Source organism: Moschus berezovskii, chromosome 8, assembly GCF_049115385.1.
Source record: "Moschus berezovskii isolate FMDL1 chromosome 8, NW_MosBer_1.0, whole genome shotgun sequence".
Lineage (NCBI taxonomy): Eukaryota > Metazoa > Chordata > Mammalia > Artiodactyla > Moschidae > Moschus > Moschus berezovskii.
Window position 1 is genome coordinate 71,031,965 of NC_142467.1, and position 16,746 is coordinate 71,048,710.

Sequence of the window (16,746 nt, forward strand, 5' to 3'; positions counted from 1 at the left end):
GAGAGGGAGACAGAGACAGAAAGAGGCAGAGCCCAGAGTAAGAAAAAGAGGAGAGAGTGAGAAGAGATGAAACAATTATGGATCTGACGTTAGAACAATATTGGACTGTTTTGAACCAATTTAAGAATTGCTATTTCTAATTCTTAATATGTGGAAGACTATGAATGAAGAGATGAAGAGACATTAAAAGGAATAAGACATTAAAATAAATGTATAGATATCTTTGCTTAATATAAAGTCCAATTATTTGAAGAAAACCCCATCAAAATGTATGTGGAGCCATTTGGGAAAGCAGTGATAAGACTGCTCCATTTCTAAAATTATTATACAATCTTTATCCAAGCACATATAATGTATACTTTCCCTTTTGTTCCTATGGGAAAATTTCCATAGTGACAAGGAGTAAACAGCTGACCTAAATGGGGACATCTGTTGAGCATTCACATATGTATATACTATATGCTCCATTCTATTCCAGAAGACTTTGCTAGGCTTGGGGTGTACCTCAGTAACAGAATCTTAGGAAGAATCATCTCTGATATTAGAGGCAGAGTCAAAACGACCCCTGGATGCCCAATTTTCTAACTCCACTTCTGTCATAGGTGGTAAGATAAGAGGCGTTGTGTCACAGATGAAAAAATAAGGTCGAAGAAAACCAGAGAACAGGTGGTTGAACGTGTAGATAAAAGACCCACTTGTGATGTTGTAAAAGGAGATTTCTCCTGCTTCATAGTCCAAGAAAATCCCAATGCAGCGAGGCCGTTCCAGGTGGAGGAGAGGAACTGATGGGGAGGCAAGGACCATGTACTCACTTCCCTTCAGCAGCCACAAGGCCCAGACTCCATTCTCAGGGGATGGTGTGATTTCCCCCTTTCTTGACACTGTGTCTTGACAGACACCTAAGCCCCATTCTGCTCTTTCTCCTACCACAACTTCCCAGTAATGCCTCCCTGATGAGAAGTTCTGCAAACCCAGGATACAGGGCCATGTGTCAAATCGCTCAGGGTTGTTGGGGACATCCCTCCACAGTTCTCCATCCTGCACACTGCGCAGGTCAGCAGTCAAGAGGAGGCTAGGATGTGCGGTGGCAGGATCCAATTTTATGTCAACTGTAGAAATAATTTTGTGGAACATGTAAAAGAACAGAAAAGACTGGTGAAAACTTAAGAACCCATAATATTGTTGACTGTCACATCATTCTTTACTCTCCCTCTAATAACTCACGAAGATAAAAAATAAGTATTTCATCTTGCAGATGCTTTATTGAGTTTGAGTATATTCCTCTGTTATGTCTGCATATCTAGGACTAATTACTATCCCAATTAAACCATAACCATTGATGATAAGACAAACCAAGTTCATAACCATTTAGATTCCTTTTATCTCTATCCAGAGCACTTGGGTACTCTTTGGAAGATCTGCATTTAAAATAAAATTTATAACTCCCTTGGGATTTTTTTTTTTCTTTTCAAAGCCTATAGAAAAATTTCATTGGTCTTAAACACACCACTTTCAAAGCTATGTTGCTATGGTAGGAAGAATTCTAAGAGGAACTTCATGACCTTCAGACCCAGGTGGTTATCTCATGATTTTGTTATATTTCGTGACAAGTGGGAGATTATATGAGTGGGTTCTAACCTAATCACCCTTTAAAATCAGAGAGAGTTCTTTGGTTATTGGTCTGGTGACAGAAGGGAAAATCAAGGAGATTTGCATTTGATATGTCATTGCTGCCACAGTGGAAGAGAAAGATGAAGAACCTCCAACTGATAATCAACAAGGAGATGGGGATGTCAGTCCTCCAACTGCAAGGAAATGCTTTATATCAACAGACTGAATAAGCTTGCAAGTGCACCTTTCCCTAGACCCCTTAGAGATGTCCAGTCTGGTCAACACCTTGATTTTAATCTTATAAAACCTTAAGCAGAGAAACCAGCTGATCCCACATGATAATCAGATCTAAAGAATGGAAGTAAATGGATGTGATTTTAAGTAGCTAAGTGTGTGGTAATTTGCTTTGCAGCAAAGAAAATTACTGAAAACTACTATTAATACCTTACTGTGAAGTCTCAGTATATTGATATGACATTTTATTTGTACATATAATTTAAAAACACATCTACTAATGAAATGACCTCAGTGAAGCAAGGAGGATGTAAAATATTCATGTCTCTTTTTTTTTGGTCAACTCTCAAAACTAGTAACTTTGACTTCATTAATTTAAAAATAAAAACACATTTCATAGTTAATCATTTTTTAATTTTTAATATAATAATAACAAATATTAATATGATTACTCTCATTATTAATTGTCTCAAACCACTTCTAGTTATCTTTTATTTCTACTCAAACCTAAGTGGGTACATCATCTATGCTATCGCATGGAACCAGCCTCTTATTGATATTATCTTTCTCACATTACAGATAAGCAGGATGAGCCCAAAGGATTATATGATTTTCCCAAACTCTAGAGGTCATAAATAACAGGAACTGAAAAGCGGGTCTCCATGATGCTGTGGTAGACCTATTTAACAGATGTCATGTCTTCAAACATCATGCCAACTTCAAGAAAATAAATCTGTGAAAAGGTTGTGAATACATCTATTTCTAATTCTTCTCCCTACCTCTTCTTAAACCCTTAAAATTTCGTAAACTATCACCAAGATAGAATAATACCCTAACCAAACTGCACCTTCTTCCCAGTGCCCCATGCATGATCAGTCCTTAAAGTTCACCTTAAATGACTTTTCTATAGCACTTAACACTGTTGAGAATCCTTTTGTCCTAGAAAACATTTCTCTCTCCCAAAGACACCAGTCATCACTCTTTTACTCCCTTTCTGCTGATCACCCCTTCTTGGTCTCCTCTGCTGTTTTCTCTTCTCCTCCTCCATCACTGCTATTGGAGAAACCAATGGTCTCATGATTGGGACCTCTTGCCTCTCTCTCAGATCACTTTTGATGTGTTCTTGGGCTGGCAGGTATATTGCTTTTATTAAATTCCATTCATTTGTTTTACTAATTCCAAATACTTTTAGCCTAGACTTTTCTCCTGGAACTCCGTATTTGTAAATTCATCTGCCTACCCAATATCAGCATTTGGATATTTAATATCCATCACAACATTGATGTGTCTAAAACTCAAGTCCTTTTTTCTACCTTGCCTGCAGCTTTACCTGTCAACGTAAACAATAATTTCATTATGCCAATTCAAGAGATTTTAACTTTGGAATTATTCACAACTCTTCTCCCTTTCTGACACCTCGTGTCTAATCCAACATCAGATCTTGCCAGTTCTGCTTTCAAAATATTAATATAGCAAAATCTTGTCTATTTCTCTGTGCCTCCAGTACGACTTCCCTAGTCCAATAGGAAGTAGTCTCTAATTGAGTTATTACAAAGATTCCTGACTGACTTTTCCACATCAAGCCTTGCCCTTCTGTAATTTATTCTCAGTAAACCATGCAGAGTGATCTTCATGAAACATTAGTCCAATCATGCTATTCCTCCATTTATAACTGATGCCCTATTTCACTTCTGCTCATAGTGGCCTTCTTGTTGGGTCTTATGCTACCTGGACTTTGCTTGACCTCTACAGTTCTGTCACTCACTCCACAAGAGCCACACAGACTTCCTCAAAGCTCCTGGAATACATCTTCCATATTTTAATCTCAGGTCTTAGAACTCATTTCTGTTGCCTGAAATGCTTTCTTCCAGATCAGATATTTGCTGATGATCAATGAAGTCTTCCTTGATCATCAAAAATTCCAGATTAGATGTGCTAACTCAAGAACTTCTGGCCACACTTATTTATTTTTTCAATATTCTGTTTCATCTTCTAACATTTTGTGTATTTTCCATGATTTAAGCAAAAATTTACAACATGAAGCTCCAGATCTATAACATATTTGATGTTATTGTTCAGTTTTATATTCTAATGCTTAGAAGAGTGACTGGCATAAAATACACAATATTTGTGGAATTGACCAGTTAATTAAGTGAAAGTAAATGGGAATATAAAGACACTGATTATGAGGGTGTAATAACTTGCAACATTTCATACAGTTGAGTGAAAGTTGATCAATCGTGTCTAACTCTTTGGGATTCTCTAGGCCAGAATACTGGAGTGGGTAACCTTTCCCTCCTCTAGGGGATCTTCCCAACCCAGGGATTGAACCCAGGTCTCCTGCATTGCAGGCAGATTCTTTACCAACTGAACCACAAGGGAAGCCCAAGAATACTAGAAAGGGTAGCCTATCCCTTCTCCAACAGATCTTTCTGACCCAGAGATTGAACCAGGGTCTCCTGCATGGCAGGCGGATTCTTTACCAACTGAGCTATCAAGGAATATCAATCTGCCTGTAAGATCATGGATTAATCACTGAACAGGATTGATAAGATGGGTTTTCTTATCATGGGACAAAGCAGTTTCCTTCTAAGTAATAAACCCACTATTAAGTCATAGTCTATTTTCATTATTTGGCATAAATTTAATATAAAAAAATTAAAAACATTAATTCTATATTGTTTTAAAAAACAACATACTAAGACTCAACAAACTAATTATAACACTACAGTTATTCCCTCTTATATATAATTAACTGAATGTTTTTGGTTTTATTGACTATCTAAGAAATTCAACAAAATGCCAGATAACAAAATAATTCAAACTTTATATTATCTGATACACTGCAATGCTTTCATATATTGAAGATTTTTTCTCTGTTTCAAATATGTTTCATTTTGTCCTCCAAACAATACAATTTTTTAGCATTTTATAAAAAAGGAAATAGACATAGATTGGAACTAATATTGCTTATGTCACAGATAATATCACTTTCAAACCTACTATTCTAAACAAATGCAGTTTTTATGGGTGTCAGTTACTCTGATATTCTTCAGGACTATTCACAAATATCCCAATACTCTTTAAAAAAAAAAAGAAAAATCTGAGCCTAGTGCTCTCTCCCTTCCCTCCATGTAGTTTGACACGACCATGTGACTCACTTTCATCAATAATATCTTCAGGAAAGCTATGTGTGCCCCTTAGGGTGGTGCATGATTCACCATGACTTTGCTCAGTTCTGTGCCTATCGGCAACAGGAAGGAGGTGGGGCTCTGTCTGCATGGAGTGAGATTATGTGAAATTAAAGCCTCCACAATCCAGTAATCAACCAATAACATGATCTCAAAATAAAACTTTGCTGATTTTAGCCACTAAACTTTGGGTTCTATTTGTTACTGTAGCCTGACTGGTACAGTAACAAATTGCAATAACAGCCAAATTCCAGGAGTCATAGTTCCTCAAGGTCTAAAATGCAGCCTACCTTGGAACTTTCTCAACATTTCCCTCATGCCAGGGATGCGACACATTGTCTTCAGCTCCATAGCGATGGACTCGGGTTCCAGACATGTGACATTTTTACTTCTGAGAAGAGCACAAAACCTGCAGTTTTCATTAGGGCTATACCAACCTCCCCAGCCTCTCCCAAACCATTCTCTGATTCGGAAAGTAAACATACCGGCTCAAGGCTCCTCCCACACCCTGAAAATGAAAGAGAAACACAAGCAGGTGTGAGTTAGACCTTCGAACTGCTTTTAACAGACTGGGGACACACCAGGAATATCTCTTTAGGAATTATTGAAGATTTTTAACTATTGATGTAAAACTGTAAGAGATATGACTCCCTCTTGCTGCTGCTAAGTCACTTCAGTCGTGTCCGACTCTGTGTGACCCCATAGACGGAAGCCCACCAGGATCCCCTGTCCCTGGGATTCTCCAGGCAAGAACACTGGAGTGGGTTGCCATTTCCTTCTCCAATGTGTGAAAGTGGAAAGTGAAAAGTGAAAGTGAAGTCGCTCAGTCGTGTCCGACCCTTAGCGACCCCACGGACTGCAGCCTACCAGGCTCCTCCATCCATGGGATTTTCTAGGCAATAGTACTGGAGTGGCTTGCCATTGCCTTCTCCGATGACTCCCTCTTAAAAGAATCTAAAACAAACTGCTATTGAGTTTTCTCATGAATTTAAAATAATATAACCAGTTTGCCTCTATTAAAACAAAATCAGACCACAGGAACTTTAGGTTAATTCCTATAATATCTATTGATTTAACTATTTTCTGAAATGATAATTCTGATAATTGGATGTTTTCATGAAGAGTTATATTCTGTGAACAGAATTAAGGCAAAAATAGATTCTAAATATCTGCAGAATTTATTGGAGAAATAGTGAAAGGTATAGACATAAAATGATAATCTCAGTGTCCTTGTAAGAAAACCCTAACTTCCTTATTCTCTGAACCAACATACTTTGTCTAAGTTATCTAAGTAGAAAAACACAGAAGTCATTAAAATTCAGCAACAGTCTATGTCAAAGTAGATTATTAAACAAATCACTTACACTGCATTTCCCCTATCCATCTAAAAAATGAACACCAGTCAGATTAATTTTAACAGGGCATAAAAACAGGGAAATGATAGCTTTATATTTCATCAGAATGACAGGTACAGGTCTTATTTTGGTCCATTAAGGGTGAAATGTTGTTTACAAGTACTGAGGAAAAAAGGGAGAAATGAGTATAAAAATGAAAGCAAATTCTTTGAGGATATAGTCTCCTTAAGATTTATGTTATAAGACATTTTAACATTTATTCAGTGCTAATAAATAATAATTTCAAATATGCAGTATTTTGAGATACAGTAAGTTGTGACAACGAATATTATTGAAAATGCCAAAGTTCTTGTGTTTATTTATTGTTTTAAATTTTGAAAATTTATTCCTTTGGGACAGTTTGCTTAGTAGGAAGTAGGCATAGCAATAATAATAAAAACAATAATAACAACAACAAGTTTTACTGATGCATAAATATATTGAAGAAGATGGGACAAATTTAATATAAAAGCTTTGCAAATGCTTTTATTTAATGATTCCCCTCGTCTGTGACCAGTGCTATTTAATCACAGAACTTGTATGAAGATAGAAATTACTTATTTCAGACATTCCTAAATGAGTCATTGGGATTGAAACACAATGAAGCATGCCCAGAAAATTTCTATTGCAGTAAGTTCTAGCATGACAGCAAGCATCCACCAACAATGATGACTTTCTCAATTCACTTGAGATCTAATGCCTTTAAGAAGGATTATTATTTATTTGTCTGTCTGCTCTATAATCTCAAGTATATTTTGGGCAAGCTGTATGGAGCCAAATTAATCCCTCCCCACCATGCCTGGAATGGGCATGCATTATGGGCTAGAACATTAGCATTTGCGTTGAAAATTAACATGCCAATTTCAAAGTGGAAAATTTTAGATATTACTCATATGTTGACTATTGACATTAAAATGGGTTAACAAGATTTTTTGGATTGGCCATGACTGAAATACAGCAATATCATCGTTGACCCATTATGAGGTTTTATAAAATGTTTTCCAGGCAACATAGTATAGTCTGTTTTCTGTTTATGTAAATTATTAAATTAACTTTAGTTTTGAAACTATTTAAGGTTTTGTCTTTAGTATGAACTATTATGTATGATTCTCTAGGGTCCCTTCAAAGTCTGATGTTAGGGATTGAGGATTTTTAATAACATGCTTTCCAAGGAAATTCTAGGGTGATCCTGTCCTAAAGAGAAAAACTTCTTAAGGAGTTATCTCTGAAAGCTGCCATCTGTCCCTTTGGTCTCAGGTGTGCCTGTCCTTCTTCTCCCAGGCACCCAGCCTCACCTCCAACAGACCCAGGGCTGGTCGCTGGCACCTCTCCTCCAACTCCTCTGCCAGCTCCTTCAGGGCCCTGCTCTGCTGAACCAGCCGGTTCTTGCTTTCCCGCAGCTTCTGCAGCGTGGCTCGCTCCTCCTCCTCCAGTCTTCTAAGCTGCAGTTGCTCCTCCAGGGCCAGGAAGCCACGATACTTTTCAAACTCGGACCTGAAGCGTTGCCTCTGCATTTCCACTTTTTCCTAGAGTGATAGTACAACAAATCAGCAGCAGCTGGGGCAGAGTATTTGGCCTCTGCCTTTATGTATGGGCGGGGGGCGGGGGCCCCTTCCCTTGCGGCTCAGATGGTAAATCATCTGCCTGCAGTACAAGAGACCCAGGTTCAATCCCTGGGTCGGGAAGATGCCTTGGCGAGTGGCATGGCAACCCACTCCAGTATTCTTGCCTGGAGAATTCCTTGGACAGAGAAGCCTGGTGGGTTACAGTCCATTGGGCTGCAAAGGGTCAGATAGGACTGAAGCGATTTAACACACACACACATGGGGAATGACAGTGAAAAGGGGTTTAGTTGCAATTCACTGTTCTCTCACGTCACCCTTTTAAATACTATAATTCAGTTCAGTTCAGTTCATTTCAGTTGCTCAGTCGTGTCCGACTCTCAGCGACCCCATGAATCACAGCACGCCAGGCCTCCCTGTCCATCACCAACTCCCGGAGTTCACTCAAACTCATGTCCACAGAGTCGGCGATGCCATCCAGCCATCTCATTCTCGGTCGTCCCCTTCTCCTCCCGCCCCCAACCTTTCCCAGCATCAGAGTCTTTTCCAGTGAGTCAACTCGCCGCATGAGGTGGCCAAAGTATTGCAGTTTGAGCTTTAGCATCAGTCCTTCCAATGAACACCCAGGATCGATCTCCCTTAGAATGGACTGGTTGGATGTCCTTGCAGTACAAGGGACTCTCAAGAGTCTTCTCCAACACCACAGTTCAAAAGCATCAATTCTTCAGCGATCAGCTTTCTTCACAGTCCAACTCTCACATCCATACATGACCACGGGAAAAACCATAGCCTTGACTAGATGGACCTTTGTTGGCAAAGTAATGTCTCTGCTTTTTAATATATTATCAAGGTTGGTCATAACTTTCCTTCCAAGGAGTAAGCGTCTTTTAATTTCATGGCTGCAATCAGCATCTGCAGTGATTTTGGAGCCCAAAAAAATAAAGTCTGACACTGTTTCCACTGTTTTTCCATCTATTTCCCGTGAAGTGATGGGACCAGATGCCATGATCTTTGCTTTCTGAATGTTGAGCTTCAAGCCAACCTTTTCACTCTCCTCTTTCACATTCATCAAGAGGCTTTTGAGTTCCTCTTCACTTTCTGCCATAAGGGTGGTGTCATCTGCATATCTGAGATTATTGATATTTCTCCCAGCAATCTTGATTGCAGCTTGTGCTTCTTCCAGCCCAGCGTTCCTCATAATTACCGCTATAGATATAGAAGGGCTAAGGGTTTCCACAGAATTTAGAATTTATTTTATTAAATCCATGCTTGTTGCATTTTGGCTCACATGGATACATTTTTAAAGGTAAAAATCATCCAAGTTGACTTGACTTAGAACAAGTATCTTGGAAACATCTCTACTTTAAAAATAATCAGTGAAGTGTTCAAAACATGCATGAAACCAGATCTCAGATGTAGAGTTCCTGATTTCATAAATTTGTGGTCAGGTCAGGATTAAAAACAACTGACTTGGATTACTAACTTTAAAAAAGTTATGAATAAATGTCACTATTAATTAACTTTACATATGATATATATAACTACGGGAAAAAAATAAGACATCACAGGAGAAAAATATAGCAAAAACCCTTATGAACATATCTGCCAGAGGATAGAATACAAGTCAAGATTTTCAAGAAAAGAAAGAAAGAATTACAAAATTATAGAGAATAATCAGAGAAAAAGGGTTCCTTGGAGAAAGAGAAGTGTTCAGAAATAGAGTCTATATATATTGTAAAACATAATATAAAAATATAAACATCTATGTCATTTCTATATACAGTTTCTCAGTAACGATCCTATTGATATTTGACCAAGTGATTTTTTTGTTGTGATTTTTTTTTTTTGAGGGGTGGGAACTGTCCTTTGTATTATAGGGTATTTAGCAGCATTTCTTGACTTTACATTTGAGATGCTAGTAAAGCATCCCCATTGTGACAACCAAAAATATCGACTGATATTGCAAAATATCTCTTGGAAGGCAACATTGGTCCAGGTTCAGAATCAATTTGTGTATGTTTGTATGTGTGTGTGTGTGTGTGTGTGTGTGTGTGTGTATAAATAGGTAAAGGAAAAAAGACCTGATGATGGCAGAACTATATCAACATATTGACTGACAAAAGATATATATATATATAGACTGAAAAAAGAAAACGGATTATTTTTATATGTAAGATGATGACTATGTGCCTGTATTTCATATATATATATGCTGTGAAATAGTAAAACTTTCATTCATCCAACAAATATATATTTTTTAAACTAGTAGTGACAGTACAGCTCTGTTCTAAGTGATGCAGTGAGTGAAGATCAGTGAGTAAGATCAAGTGACTTAGTAAGATCAAGATGAGTAAAGTCTTTTTTTATAATTTGGATTGGGGATAGTATTACAGAGATTAGAAAGAACACAATTGTACAAATATAATCTGAGGGGATGAGATGGTCCAGGATGATGCTGAGATCAGTTTTTCTTGCATACCCAGGTAAATGGAACAAAAGTGCCAGAGTAGGGAAGATGGTGGAAGAATGAATTAATGATCCAAATAAGGATCCTTCAGATAGGTTAGCCACCTGAAGCCCCAATATTCTCTTACCTTCCAAATAACAGTTTTCTTCCCCACATTGGCCTCCTGAGTTGAGGCTTCCTCCAGCTCTTTCCTCAGAAGCTCCTGTGCCACCTGGAGCTTTATCTGTTTGGGAAGATATGCTGCAGCCATTAAGGATACTCTAATTCAGTACTTAAATTGACCAAGCATAGGAAGAAATAACAAAGATCAGCTATAACAGGCAGTAGAAAGCATACAAAAATGTTTGACCTCATTAATATTAATGACTGTTAAACATAGATATGTTTTAAGTGTTAATGTCAGATATAATAAAAGATATATCTAAAAAGTGTGTTCGTTGTATTATAAATAGTAAAACAGTAAGTAATCAAAATTGGGCAATTAGAAGTAGGGCAGTGAGGAAAAAATTATTTTATTCAATGGATAGAATTAAAACAAGGTGCTGCAGAATTTTTAATGGCAAGAAATACAATTATAAAGAAAACTAAAATAAGCATATTTTATGTAACCTGACACCAATTTTTAAAAATAAAAGTTCTTACAATAAATAAATAAAAATTAGGCAGAGACCAGTGAAAATATATTCAGTAAACAAAATCTCATCTCCTATGCTTGGCTGAAAAGGTGATGCTAATCTTTTTATCTATATATTTCAATTTCCTAAAGTTATTCATTACTTCATAACCAGAAGTGTATTTCTTATTATTTTACAGAAGAAATCTTGTAAGTTATTATTTATTATATGAAAAAGAAATACAGAAAGTCATAAATCTTACAAGGGATAGAAAAATAATTTAAGGAAAACTAAATCTCTTTTCAACCCTAGGAATCCTGCTAGAGGTAAGCACATACATTTTATTTACAGAGAACACACACAAAGATAGCCAAACATACACATTTTAAAAGTCTTCTCAAAGTCATTCAATAAGTTTCAGGAAAAAATAAAAACAAACAAAAAATTAAATTCTTCCCACAGTCATTCAACGAGTCCCACACACCAGTCTTTTCTTTTTTTCTTTTTTTAATGATAACATTCTAAGAGTGAGTGAGTGAAGTCGCTCAGTCATGTCCGACTCTTTGCGACCCCATGGACTGTAGCCCACCAGGCTCCTCCATCCATGAAATTTTCTAGGCGAGAGTACTGGAGTGGGTTGCCATTTCCTTAGCAGTAGAAATCAATGAGGCATTTAATAAGATGAAGAAAATGGCAATTGTTTTTAGAATCTGGAAGGACTAGAACACTCGACACTTAACAGACAAAAAAAGAAAATGTAAGCAAAAGCAAAGAGGTAGAAAGTTGTGTCACGTTTTCGGACAACAGTGATTAGGCTAGTTTTGCTGAATCTAAAGATTAATATTTAAGACAAGAGTTACAGTAAGAGCACTTTGGGTCCTAAAAGTGATTGATAGGCTATTATTATTTTATAAAGTTAATATCTTCGCTGTATTTTCATTGTGATAATACTTCAGGTAAGGTCAGTAGATTAAAGATGATCTTAACTCTCTTTGTGAGAGCAGCTGTTCCAGATATTGGGAATTTAAATGTTCTGAATATGGCCAAAAACTTTTGATGAGCACCAGCAGGAAGAATCTTATTCACAGAGTTTCATGGATGCCACTTTTGTGAGCCAGAAACCCCAATATTAGTCACCTCTTCACTGAGGATCCTCACATCATAAGTCCAGAAATATGTGTTGAATAGAGAGGAATCTGTCTGCTTAACCACTGGATTCCTACTTCAGAGTAACATGTATTGGCAACTTTAAAGGGGATCAGAGCCTTGTGTCCATCCAGACACCATTGATAGCAAACATTCAAACATGAAGGCGGTCTTATGCACCCTTAGATTCATTGCAGCAGTGTTTACAGTGGCCAAGACATGGACTTCCCTGGTGGCTCAGACAGTAAAGCCTCTGCCTACAATGCGGGAGACCTGGGTTCAATCCCTGGGTCGGGAAGATCTCTTGGAAAAGGAAATGGAAACCCACTCCAGTATTCTTGCCTGGAAAACCCCATGGATGGAGAAGCCTGGTAAGCTATAATCCATAGGATCACAAAGAGTCGGACATGACTGAGTGACTTCACTTTCACTTTCTTTCAAGACATGGACACAGCCTAAATATCCATTGACAGATGAATGGATAAAGAAGATGTGGCAAATATATATATATATATGAATATTTTTGTTCCTGATGTTGTTTAGTCACTAAGTTGTGTCTGACTCTTTTGTGACCCAATGGAGTGTAGACTACCAGGCTCCTCTGTCTGGGAAATTTCCCAGGCAAGAATACTGGAGTGGGTTGCCATTTCCTTCTCCAGGGTATCTTTCCAACACAAGGATGAAGCCTGCTTCTCGTACATTGGCAGGTGGGTTCTTTACCACTGAGCCACCAGGGGAGTCCACTATAGAAAATTACTCTGGCTTAAAAAGAATGAAGCAAAGTCATTTATAGCAACATGGATGGACCTGGAGTTTATCATACTAAGTAAAGTATGTCATACTGAGAAAAATAAATGTCATATAATATCACTTATGTGGGCTTCCCTGGTGGTTGGCAGTAAAGAATTTGCCTGCCATGCAGGAGATATAAGAGACACAAGTTTAATCCCTGGGTTGGGAAGATCCCCTGGAGGAGGGCATGGCAACCCACTCCAGTATTCATGCCTAGAGAATCCAACGGACAGAGGAACCTGGCCTCTACATCCATAGGGTCACAAAGAGTAAGACATGACTGAAGCGACTTAGCGCACACACACACACACACACACACACACACACACATTGCTTTCATGTGTAATCTAAAAAAAATTTATACAAATGAAAGTATTTACAAAACAGAAATAGGCTCACAGACTTCAAACACAAATTTAAGATTATCAAAAGGCAAAGGTGAGGGGGAGGAATAAATTAGGAGTTTAGTATATATATATATATATATATATATATATATACACTACTATATATATATACATATAAAAGAATCAACTATATAAAAAATAAATTATCAACAAGGACCTACTGTATAGCACTGAAAACTCTACTCAATATTTTGAAATAATCTATATGGGAAAAGATTTTAAAAAAGAATGGATACATGTATATGTATAACTGAATCACTTTACTGTATACCTGAAATGAATACAACACTGTAAATCAACTATATTCCAATATAAAATAAAAATGAAAAAAATTAAGATTGTTTTGATGACAATATTAATTAACATGGGCTTCCTAAGTGACTCAGTGGTACAGAATCCGCCTGCTAAGCACAAGACTTGGGTTTGATCCCTGGTTTGAGAAGATCCCCTGGAGAAGGAAACAGCAACCTACTCCAATATTCTTGCCTGGGAAGTCCCATGGACAGAGAAGCCTGGCAAGCTACAGTCCATGGGGTTACAAAGAGCTGGACACAATCTAGTAACTAAACAACAGTAGCATTAATTAATATAAACACTATCCAAAAGCAAAATGTTATACAAATGACAGTTATTCGGAAGTGTTTCCAATATCAATCGTGCACTTGTAACTAAGAGACAGTTGGACAACATAGCCTCCTACACCAGGGAGCTCTAGTTGTGGAACTCAGATCGCCTATATCAGGAAAATTAAGACCAGCAAGAAATGAAATGACCAGCGAAAGCTTCATGGCAGAGAAGAGCAGTCTAAAATAACAGTATGTTTAGCTGCTGAATAGGAGTCCCAAACGATGGGGTTTCCAAGGAGCAAAGGCATACAGATCCCAAGGTGAATGTGAGCCAGGAAGGTGATTGGCGTGGAGGGCACTGTTCATTCAGATCAGGCGGTGTCTTTTGGCTCTGTCTCTGGCAAGGGATTTTTAACACTTCTAACTCAGTCACTGTCTTCCATTACAGACCCGCATTTCCAGATCAGGAGTCATGGCCCTCCACGTTACATGGTAACACCTCTCACCTGGTAGCATCTGGCGGCCTCCTGCAGCGATGTTGTGTGGTGGCTCCTGTGCTCTGGAGTGGTGTCACAGACCCAGCACAGCACTTCCTGGTCCTCCTCGCAGAAACGGGTCAGCTCCTCACCATGCCTCACACACAAGCGTGCCCCCGAAGGCTCCGCGCCCAGCCCCAGCTGCCGCACGCTGTCCACCAGGCTGGCCAGCTGCCTGTTGGGCCGGAAGCTTTCCAGCCTGAAGGGACCCCGACACTGCGGACAGGCATAGAGGTCGCCCTGTGCGCTCTCGGACTTCTCGCAGAACTCGGAGATGCATCTGAGGCAGAAACTGTGGCCGCAGTCCACACTGACGGGATTCTGCAGGAAATCCAGGCACACTGGGCAGCGGGCCTCCTCGCAGAGCCGCTCCCCAGGGGACCCCGAGGCCATGGCCTGCTGGGCCTTGCCTGACTCTGCCGATAGTAGAGCTGTCTTCCCCAGCTGCCTGCACTATCTCTCCTGGTGTTCTGACACAGAAGGGAGGAACCCCACAGCCTCATGAGAAGCAGACACGAGATGGGCTTTATCCACTGGCTAGCGTCCAAATGAGCCACGCCCAGTGAAAACTTGCAACTCAGACACAGTCAACCACAAGGATAAAATTAACATTCTAGCAATCCTAGCCTCCTAGGAAACTGATCATTTCTATCGGAATCCCTCGTAATGTAGCTTATGGAAGCCTGTACTCCCATGTTTTCACTGTCAGTAAATTTCAAGAATCGCTAAGCTCCTTCCTTCAATTATTTTCTAAATTGCCCCATGACCTTATTATCTTTTTATGACATATTGATTTGTTAAAGTTTTTTTTTGCCAAAATTTATTTTTTCTACTCCCTGTTAATTAGCTCTTGATAAGTTAATAAGGAGATGTCCCCAAAAAAATGTGTGTATAATAATGATAGGTCTATAGCCCAACAACAATTCAAAACATTTATGTAAAATCTGGTCAACTTCAGTGAGTCCCATAATGACTGCACATGTGTTATGATTGTTGTAAAGCACATCTTAGAAATGCAAAGCTGTAGGCTAAGGCATTGGTTAGGAAGAATAATCTAACTACAGCCTATCAGTGCTGCAGCACTTGTGAGGTGGGAGAGGCTGAGAAAGACATAGAAGAAAGATGATTTGACAGAAAGGGTGTGATCCCTACTTGGGATGAATATGGTGAGGTCATTAGGTCATCAAGAAAGTAGGCAAATGTGGGAAACATCTGTCATCTACGCAAAATATAATTTTTATTTTGTTGAGTTTGAAAGGATGATGGACATGCCTATAGCAAATCATTCAATTTGTTCCTCAGCACAAGCTGCCAGAATTTCAGACATAAGAGTAAGCAAAAAACAAACGACCCATCTCTCAAGGGAGTCTAAAGATCTGTCAATAGAACTCATACAGTTATAAACTAAAAACTGGGAGAAAACACACTCACCAGTGCTGCAAGAATATAACAGGGCTCTGAACAAGCTGGGGATAAGGGGGGTCAGATTGGGCCCTTGTGAGTTTCTGAGTTAATAACTGAAGGGTGAGCAGAAATTGAAAGGCAGGGAGCTCTGGCAAGAACAGTCAGAGGGCACAGAGTATATAAGCTGAACTACTGCTGGAGGGAGCAGGATGTACCCCATGACATGAGGCAGCCAGGCAGGCTGATGTATGTGTAAGATGAGGGTGAGTGCCAATAGATAAGTTCCCAGTGAGAGGCAGGGGCAGATGACTCAGGTCCTTGCAGCTCCTGAGAGGTTTTGTTGTTGTTCAGTCTCTAAGTGTTCAGCTCTTTATTACCCCATGGACTGCAGCACGCCTGGCTTCCCTGTCCACTGTCTCGCAGAGTTTGTTCAGATTCATGTCCATTGAGTCAGTGATCTTATCTAACCAGCTAATCCTCTGCCACCTTCTTCTCCTTTGGCTTTCAGTCTTTCCCAGCATCAGGGTTTTTTCCAATGAGTTGGCTCTTCACATCAGGTGGCCAAAGAACTGGAGTTTTAGCATCAGTCCTTCCAAAGAGTATTTAGTCTTGATTTCCTTTAGGACTGACTGGTTTGCTCTCCTTGCTGTTCCAAGGGACTCTCAAGAGTCTTCTCCAGTGCCACAATTCAAAAGCATTAGTTCTTTGAAGCTCAGCCTTCTTTAAGGTCCAGTTCTCACATTCGTATATAACCACTAGAAAAATCTTCTGCTTCTGTTAGGTCCATACCATTTCTGTCCTTTATCGAGCCCATCTTTGCAT

General features: G+C 38.9%; 1 protein-coding gene across 1 annotated transcript; it reads right to left on the reverse strand.

The window, feature by feature from the left end:
- Positions 1-183: 183 nt before the first annotated feature.
- On the reverse strand, positions 184-14,966 carry TRIM58 (tripartite motif containing 58). Its single transcript, XM_088838375.1, has 6 exons — positions 14,491-14,966; positions 10,587-10,682; positions 7,726-7,956; positions 5,522-5,544; positions 5,327-5,427; positions 184-1,109 (listed from the first exon to the last, which is right to left on the reverse strand). The coding sequence occupies exons 1-6, from the start codon at positions 14,911-14,913 to the stop codon at positions 520-522; spliced, it is 1,464 nt and encodes a 487-aa protein (XP_088694501.1). The 5' UTR covers positions 14,914-14,966; the 3' UTR covers positions 184-519.
- Between the last annotated feature and the right edge of the window lie 1,780 nt (positions 14,967-16,746).

Coding starts and splice junctions, on each gene's coding strand:
- TRIM58 (XM_088838375.1), bottom strand. CDS start 14,913: ATGGCCTCGGGGTCCCCTGGGGAGCGGCTCTGCGAGGAGGCCCGCTGC. Junction 10,683..14,490: donor AGGCCGCCAGATGCTACCAG/GTGAGAGGTGTT, acceptor CTTCCCAAACAG/ATAAAGCTCCAGGTGGCACA. Junction 7,957..10,586: donor AGAAAACTGTTATTTGGAAG/GTAAGAGAATAT, acceptor CTATCACTCTAG/GAAAAAGTGGAAATGCAGAG.